General features: G+C 46.1%; 1 protein-coding gene across 1 annotated transcript in view; it reads right to left on the minus strand.

Moving 5' to 3' along the window:
• LOC121877450 (toll-like receptor 13) overlaps window positions 1-3679 on the minus strand; it is a 17432-nt gene extending 13753 nt beyond the window's left edge. The window contains exon 1 of the mRNA XM_042383216.1: window positions 1865-3679. Within this exon, the coding sequence (XP_042239150.1) occupies window positions 1865-2986 (1122 nt within the window). The 5' untranslated portion in view covers window positions 2987-3679. The remainder of the gene's footprint in view (window positions 1-1864) is intronic.
• Between the last annotated feature and the right edge of the window lie 5878 nt (window positions 3680-9557).

A 9557-nucleotide genomic window follows, 5' to 3' on the forward strand; every position in this document is an offset into this window, starting at 1 on the left:
TACATCCTATTCATATACTGTTTAAACACCCTAATATATCTCTATGGTTGTCCTTATTGTTATTATCATGAGTAAGGGTTATTTTATCTCTATCTCCCATGGCTCTCACACCAGTCTCTTTATGTAAGGTGATAAAAGTTCTCTGTTAGTCATGATAGAGTTCCCGTTTTCTGTGTACATTTTCCGCTCTTGTGAGGTGAGTTGTTATATTTCAGGAAGATGTTGTTGTTGTTGTTATTAGTAGTAGTAGTATTAGTAGTAGTGGTGTTGCTGTAGTAGTAGTAGTAGTGGTAGTAGTAGAAGTAGTAGTGGTAGTAGTAGAAGTATTGTTGTTATGTTATTATTGTTTTTGTTGTTATTAGTGATATTATTTTTATTATTATTATTATTATTATTATTATTATTATTATTATTATTATTATTATTATTATTATTATTATTATTATTATTATTATTATTATTATTATTAAGGGATAAGGGGGATTGAGACATCTTCCCGTAAAAAAAAAAAACACCCTCCCATGTTTACAGCATCCACCAGACAGATCAGTGAAGGTTGATAATGCTTCCTTCACGACAAAAAAATAGTCTCTAGAGTGAAAAGATTGAAAATAAAGTCAATTTGGGAAGAAAAGAGTTAATTAACCTAAACCCTCTTGAACAACGAGTTACTTAACGTAACCCGACATTAGTTATGTAACAGAGAACATAAATAAAATATTTATGCTGTAGGTCATTTGTGATTCGTAATAATTATAAAGAAATTTTGGGTAAATGATAAAAGAAATAATAATTTATCTACGTTTTTTTCCACTTGATATATAGTAAAATAAACTTTTTTTTTTAATAGATAAATGATTTGGGTGGTTGATGTAAGCAAGAGAGCCGCTGTGAGGAAGTGTTATCTCTCTCTTATCTCTTAAATTGTTGAGAGCCAAAATTTTCGTACAGGTGACCGCTCCTCTGCTGCCTGACGACAATGGTGAGGATGGTTACCTGGTGATGTGAGGCAGAGACACACCAGACAGCTGCTTCAACGTGACTTGTCTGGGTGTCTCACGGTAGTAAATACATGTGTATATTGGTAATTGGCCAGGGTGAGGCAGGGAGGGAGGGTTGGTGGTGCTTCGCCATACCTAACCTAACCTAACCTGGCAAGCAACCCAAGCCCAACCTAGCCAAGCCTAACCTAACCTAGCTGAGCCAAACCCAAAGCCCCAACTTCTTGAGCCTAACCTAACCAAACCAAACCAAAGCCTTCAAACCAAGCCTAACCTAACATAATCATGACCAAAAGCTAACCTAACCTAATCTCTTCTAACCAAACCAACTCTGTAAACCTAACCTAATCTAACCTAACCAAACCAAACCAAACCAAAGCTAACCCACCATACCTGACCTAACCTAACCTAACCAAACCAAACCCAATCTAACCAAACCCAACCAAACCAAACCTAACCTAATCTAACCCAACCAAACCTAACCCAACCAAACCAAAACCAGTGCTTAACCCAACCAAAACCTAACCTAACATAATCAAACCAAACCAAAGTTTAACCTAACCTAGTCTAACCTAACCAAACCAAATCTAACCAAACCCAACCTAATCTAACCTAACCAAAACCAAAGTTCAAACCAAAAGCTAACCCATACCCGACCAAACCAACCTAACTAAACCAAACCTAATTCAACCCACCAAACTAAAACCCTAATCTAACTCAAACCAACCACCCATACCCGACCTGAACCCTAACCTAACCAAACCAAAGCTAACCTAACCTAATCTAACCTAACCAAACCAAATCTAACCAAACCTAACCTAATCTAACCAAACCTAACCTAACCAAACCTAACCAACACTTACTGGATAACTGATGAGGTTGTTCTGGAGGTTGAGGGTCTTGATGGTAATAGCCATGGGGGCGTCCTTGGAGTAGAAGGCGAAGACAAAACTCCAGCTAGAGAGAGTATTGTACTCGAGGGACAGGAACTCCAGCCCGGCGATCTGGAAGAACCTACAACCCTCGAATATCATCAGCTGCCCTTCAGAGAGAGTGAGGGATTTAAGGGACCTTGGTAAAGGATCCATACTAGTCACCATCTTGATCCCCGTCCCGGAAAAGTGAAGAATCTTGATGTGTCGCGCCTCACCAAACTCTGGGATCTTGGTGATGTTGTTGCCTGTACAGAAGACGGTGCCCTCCTGAATCATCAAGAAGTTACACCCAACAGGAAGGTTGGCTCTCCCATCTCTCACCTCCTTCTCCAGGGATCTTACCTCACTCACAGCTAAAGAATGTTCGTCGGCAATACGTGGTGGGAGGTGACGCGGCAGTGGGTCGAGGAAATCCAAAGTTGGGGTTTCAAAATATTGTGACAACCAGACCCAAAAACATCTCGCTATCCCTTTCGTCCCTCGTGACGTCGTGGGCTGCCCAGTCACAACACCGAAGAAAGTGGTGTTGGGAGTCTGGTCGGTGGTGGAGACACTCGCTTCTCTCGAGTGTTGTTCTTCACCGCTGAGTCCTGGATCTTTAATGTTTTCAGAAAGAGAACTGCTCGTGTCGTCTTGTACATCATTCTCTATCGTGTTCATCTGGGGCTCCCCTGTGGCAGATGCCATACGTGTGGGCGTGGGCTCTGTGGGTGCCACAGAGTAGCCGGTGGGCTCTGCTGTTGTGTGTGGAGGGTCGCTGGGGGGTTCTGCTGTGGTGTGTGGAGGGTCGCTGGGGGGTTCTGCTGGTGTGTGGAGGTCGCTGGGGGGTTCTGCTGTGGTGTGTGGAGGGTCGCTGGGGGGTTCTGCTGTGGTGTATGGAGGGTCGCTGGGGGGTTCTGCTGTGGTGTGTGGAGGGTCGCTGTGTTGGTTGTGGTGCTGTGACAAGGATGAGACTCCATGAATAGCGGCGGCGCGGGAGAGAGCAGCCAACAGCAGTAGGACTCCCAAGACGGCGGCGGGAGCCCTGCACACACCTCCCGCTCTCCTCATTACGCCCGCTGACCGTCCTCCTGAAGGGTGTCGGCCTCCACCACACACTCCATGCAGCCCACTCACTATATCCACTCTTTTAAACACGGTTATTACACTGACAATATTCTACCAACACTTTTCGGTCTTTAATGACTTCCCAATATGCTCTGGTACGGCTCTGACTTACACTGTATTCGTATTTCATAAGTCCTGGTGACGTATCAGGGGTGGACTCTCATCACTCGGGACATGACCGGGCTACCTACCACGACGGGCCACCAACTACGATTAACGCAATGGGTTGACACAACACTGACCGCGCCACCACAAGTATTCTAGTTATCTGAATCACCTCGTTCATTCGAACTATTTATCCAGATACGCGTCGACACCACACTGAGTTGTGACGGTTGGCTCTCCATGGTGACAGACGCCCGCCGTGGCTACCTAGATGTTACTCACAGCTGCCGTCACAGTGAGGAGGAGTCGGCAGCCTGGAGCAACAGACGGGTGAGTGGCTTCAAACACTCCCAGTCACTAAACACACGTCATAGACTTTTCAGACGTCCAGTATGACAACTATGCAGCGAGTGATGATGGAGAAATGTAAACGCAGTCAAGAGAGTGACACACTCCAGGTACTACTCTGACCACACTCCACCTCCTCGACAAATGGTTGGCAGCCTGCACTACAGTCAGGGTGTTAGATGCACACGACTCCCGCAGAAACTGAGCACCGTCGCCCCACCGTAGCTGATAAAGAAAGGGCTTATCTCTCAAAATATATTGTTATCAGTGACATGATAATAGTCATGGGGGGAGATGTCGGGGGGCAGTACTAGCCAGGGTGAGGGAGGGAGGGTGCCAAGGTGAGGGAGGGAGGGTGCCAAGGTGAGTGAGGGAGGGAGGGTGTCATAGTGAGGGAGGGAGGGTGCCAAGGTGAGGAGGAGGGTGTCATAGTGAGGGAGGGAGGTGCCAGGGCAGGAGGAGGAGGAGGGTGTCATAGTGAGGGGAGGGAGGTGCCAGGGTGAGGAGAGAGGGAGGGTGTCATAGTGAGGGAGGGAGGGTGCTACAAGGGAGGGAGGGAGGGAGGCCAGCAGGGAGGGAGGTGCCAGGGTGAGTGAGGGCTGAGGCCAGGGTGAGGAAGGAGGGTGCCAAGGTGAGTGAGTGAGGAGGGTGCCAGGGTGAGGAGGGAGGGAGGGTGCCAGGGTGAGTGAGGGAGGGAGGGTGGCCAGTGAGGGAGGAAGGGTGCCAGGGTGAGTGAGGGAGGGTGTCATAATGAGGGAGAGAGGGTGCCAAGGTGAGTGGAGTGAGGGAGGTGTCAGTAGTGAGGGAGGGAGGGTGCCAGGTGAGTCAGGAAAACACAGCGAGGAGGGAGGGTGCCAGGGTGAGGGAAGGAGGGTGCCAAGGTGAGTGAGTGAGGGAGGGTGTCATGCGGGAGGGAGGGAGGGTGCCAGGTGAGGAGGAGGAGGGTACGGTAGTGAGGGGAGGGGAGGGTGCCAGGGTGAGTGAGTGAGAAGGTGTCATAGTGAGGAGGGAGGAGGGTGCCAGGGTGAGTGAGGGAGGGTGGTCATAATGAGGGAGGGAGGGCGTCATAATGAGGGAGGGAGGGTGCCAAGGTGAGTGGAGTGAGGGGAGGCGTCATAGTGAGGGAGGGAGGGTGCCAGGGTGAGTGAGGGAGGGTGTCATAGTGAGGGAGGGAGGAGGTGCCAGGGTGAGGGAAGGAGGGTGCCAAGGTGGAGTGAGTAAGGAGGGTGTCATAGTGAGGGAGTGGAGGGTGCCAAGGTGAGGAGCAGGAGGAAAAGTTGCAGTGAGCGGAGGAGGGTGCCAAGGTGAGGAGGGAGGGAGGGTGTCATAGTGAGGGGAGGAGGGTGCCAAGGTGTGGAGTGAGGGAGGGTGTCATAGTGAGGGAGGGAGGGTGCCAGGGTGAGGAAGGGAGAGAAGATGGGTTGGTGGTGCTGAGACAGGGTGAGGGAGGGAGGGAGGTTAGAGTTGATAGCGTATTAATATCCACGTTTTTTTCTCAGCCTTGCTATATATATCATTAAGTTTTTCTTATAGGAGACAAGGTGTTGAAGTACCAGTAGCTGTGGTGGTGATGATGATGATGGTGATGATGGTGGTGGTGGTGATGATGATGATGGTGATGATGGTGGTGGTGATGATGATGATGGTGATGACGGTGGTGGTGGTGGTGATGATGATGATGGTGATGATGGTGGTGGTGGTGATGATGATGATGGTGATGATGGGGTGGTGATGATGATGATGGTGATGATGGTGGTGGTGGTGATGATGATGATGGTGATGATGGTGGTGGTGGTGATGATGATGGTGATGATGATGGTGGTGGTGGTGATGATGATGATGGTGATGATGGTGGTGGTGGTGATGATGATGATGGTGATGATGGTGGTGGTGGTGATGATGATGATGGTGATGATGGTGGTGGTGGTGATGATGATGGTGATGATGATGGTGGTGATAATGATGGTGGTGGTGGTGATAATGAAGATGATGGTTGTGGTAGTGGTGTCAGTTGTTATGGTGATGATGTTGATGGTGGTGACAATGAGGGTGGTGACGGTGTTGTGACGGAGATGGTGATGAGTGATGGTGATCTCAAGGTCATCCTCACGACAAGTTAACACAGCCGAGATTAACAAGACTCATGGTCAAGGTCATGTGCATAACACTACTGACTTACATAACAAAACGTGTGTGTGTGTGGTGGTTATATATCAGTATCGGCCAACTGTTGCGTTATGGAGGCGAGCGAGCTGACCCGGGCAGGGTGAAACTATGGGCAAGTTTCTTTACGCCATTTACCTCTGTCTACTCAGCAGTAATTGGAAACCTTGATGTTAATCGACTTACGGATCGTAATCCGGAGTAATGGTTAGCCAGTGCAGTTGACAAGTTGTCCGGTCTTCTGGGACTATTCCTTGACACTGGGTCATGCAGCTCGTTAACTTACGGTGTTGGCGACCACTTTTACACCTTAAACAAATTCACGCATAGATGGCCCTTGGGCCGGCCATCCTCGTTTCACGAGGGGCAACCATTAGGAATTATTACATGTATGTGTGTGTGTGTGTGTGTGTGCGTGTGTGTGTGTGTGTGTATGTGTTGTGTGTGTGTGTTGTGTGAATGTGTGTGTGTGTGTGTGTGTGTGTGTGTGTGTTGTGTGTATGTGTGTGTATGTGTGTTGTGTGTGTGTGTTGTGTGAATGTGTGTGTGTGTGTGTATGTGTGTGTGTGGTGTGAATGTGTGTGTGTGTGTGTGTGTGTGTGTGTGTGTGTGTGTATGTATGTGTGTATGTGTGAATGTGTGTGTGTGTGTGTATGTGTGTTGTGTGTATGTGTGTTGTGTGTATGTGTGTGTGTATGTGTGTTGTGTGTATGTGTGTGTGTATGTGTGTTGTGTGTGTGTGTGTTGTGTGAATGTGTGTGTGTGTGTGTGTGTGTGTGTGTGTGTGTTGTGTGTATGTGTGTGTATGTGTGTTGTGTGTGTGTGTGTTGTGTGAATGTGTGTGTGTGTGTGTGTATGTGTGTGTGTGGTGTGAATGTGTGTGTGTGTGTGTGTGTGTGTGTGTGTGTGTGTATGTATGTGTGTGTATGTGTGTGAATGTGTGTGTGTGTGTGTATGTGTGTTGTGTGTATGTGTGTTGTGTGTATGTGTGTGTGTATGTGTGTTGTGTGTATGTGTGTGTGTATGTGTGTTGTGTGTGTGTGTTGTGTGAATGTGTGTGTTGTGTGAATGAGTATGTTGTGTGTGTGTGTGTGTGGTGAAAAGTTTGTCATCATTAATTATGTCACCAAATTGTGTTTTAACTTGAAGAAAAATTCACTGATAATCGTGATATTTTACACAAGGAAAGGCGCGGAGAAAGGAGTAGATGGAGTGGAAAAAACAGCAGAAGACGTGGAGAAAGTAGTTCGAACCAGTGAAGAAAGCAGTAGAAAGCACCAACAGGGAGCTTACACGGGGAGCAAGTGTTGTGTTCGCTTTACAGACTTAATGCATTATCTAGGTAATGCTTTTACTGAGGGTCGTATCTTATCTGACAGCTGACTATCACCGTGACTGCGTGTTGAGGGAGGGAGGTCTTTTTTAATATTGTTCTCGTTACAAACTACGGGGTAATAGTGACCTAAAACTGGGGTGGTTAGGGTGATATTTTGAGATATGCTAATCTAAACCTAATACTAACCTAACCTAATGATAACCGAACCTTGTCTAATGCTAACTTAACCTAATACTAACCTAACCTAACCCAATGCTAACCTAACCTAATACTAACCTAACCCAATGCTAACCTAACCCAATGCTAACCTAACCCAATGCTAACCTAACCTAATCATCACCTAACCTTATGATAATCTAACCTAACCTAATCTAATGATAACCGAACCTAATCTAACCTAGTTTTTAACCTAACCTAACTTTACCTAACATAATGCTAACCTAACCTAACGCTAACCTAACCTAACGCTAACTTAACTTTATGCTAACCTGACACTAACCTAACCATTACCTGATTTGTGTTTTCTTAGGTTAGGTTATGTTAGGCCAGGTTAGTTTAGGTTAGGTTAGGTTAGGTTAGGTTAGGCCAGGTTAGTTTAGGTTAGGTTAGGTTAGGTTAGGTTAGGTTAGGTTAGGTTATGTTAGGCCAGGTTAGTTTAGGTATCCAGTGACTCATCCAAATCTTACCTATGACAGAGACAACGCCACAGCGACCATTATCTACCTACCTTCAACAGTTTCTACACCATGTCATCAAACACCCAACCTTACCGAAGAAATGGCGCAGCAGTGTATAATAATCATCAATCAGGTGAACATGTTTATCGACGTTATCAGAATCATATTTGGACCATTCAATGTGACCACAGACGCCCCTCAAACCCTCCCCCTCCCCCTCCTCCCCCCCCCCTCTCCACCAGTATTGTGATGGTCTGGTGGTTTTATATTTCAACACTAGTGGCGTTCATGATGGTGTCTTGAAGGAGCTGGATCACTATACTGAAGTCGTTCTGTTTACATCATCTCATTGTCTCTGTCTGTGTCCCCTTTCTGTGATAATTACACACACACACACACACTACTACTACTACTACTACTACTACTACTACTACTACTTTGCTGTCAATCGGAATCCATTATGGCGATCATCCAGCTATGATACAATGATATATTCGTTGGTGAGTTCTGAAGTCACTCGAGAGGCCGATACGAAACCTGTGTAGATTGCTTTGTACACCTCTGTAGATTACATTGTACACCTGTGTTTACATAGTCCTGGGCCACGAGCTGCACAGGGAAAGGGAGGGAGGGGGAAGGGAGAGGAGGAATGGATGAGGGAGGGAGGGATAGCAGTAGGGTCGGCGGAATATGAAATATGGCCCTTAAAACACCCTTATATGGAACAGGGTAGGATGTCTAGTGCCTGTACCGACAGACAATAACTAACCCTTGACACAACCCTAACACACTATTAGCTTAGCTAGGCGGTCAGCCCGCCCTCTCTTACCTCCTCCTAAATTTCTTCAATTTCCGAACTATAACTTCCTTCCCCCACCTCTAATCTTCCTTCATCCCTCCTGTCTCTACAAACAAAAACAAAATGAGGGAGGGTGGCGTCCACGAGTTTGGTCACTGCTTTTCGTTGTTTAGTCGCGGTTTTCGGTGTTCAGTTGGTAAATAACGCCAAAATGGTTCACAAACATGAAGCATATACAGTTGAAATTACATGTAAGTAAGATAGCCGTATCGCCTGGACTGTAAACAAACAACTTAGCATTTCCCTCCCACCGCCCTCCCCACACACACACACACGAAATATTATCAAGTCTTATACAGTACCGTCTATTTGTGGTTTCCATTCGGCCAAAATATTATGATAATTACCCCGTGGGTCTATATTTTCAGTAGAATTCGTCGGATTTATAGATTTCAGCGGAAACTCAACAAGCGCTATGTTTGTTTTTGAGTCAAGTTAAGAAATGTAGAGCGGGAAATGGAAGGAGGCACAGAGTAGGGTAGAGAGAGGGAGGTAAGTTGTTTTAACTACTGCAACTGTCATACTAGAACACGCCAGTATCTCATGCTACTGTATACAATTCCTGAAAATGTACTTACCCCTTGTCTGTGTACAGTGAAGGCTAACTCTTACAGCTTATCTTCAGTCTGTGTGTATGTGTACTCTCTGACACTCAGTGCATAACTTTACTTTAATAAATCGTATAATCAATCTCGTAATTTTTGGTTCATAGTCCTGGAATTTGTTATCATTATTAATTATATGATAATAAAGAGGAGTGGTGCATTAAAGTTGGTTAACTATACCTGCGTGAGCCCTTAGATTCTAGAAGAACAAGTTAGCTTGGTGAGTGTCGTGATCCTGATCCCTGGAACACTGTGTAAACTAAGAAAAGTCTAACAAAAGAACCATTAAGTGCTCAGTTCGGTGGCAGTGTAGTAAAACCTTACCTGACAAAAAAAAACTCTTTATAATGATGTCTTTACTTATCAACATACGTTTTATTTAACTAATTATGAGGTGTTGCCAAATCCCGCCAGCTAAGCA

The sequence above is a fragment of the Homarus americanus genome, unplaced genomic scaffold (genome assembly GCF_018991925.1).
Source record: "Homarus americanus isolate GMGI-L3 unplaced genomic scaffold, GMGI_Hamer_2.0 scaffold367, whole genome shotgun sequence".
Classification (NCBI taxonomy): domain Eukaryota; kingdom Metazoa; phylum Arthropoda; class Malacostraca; order Decapoda; family Nephropidae; genus Homarus; species Homarus americanus.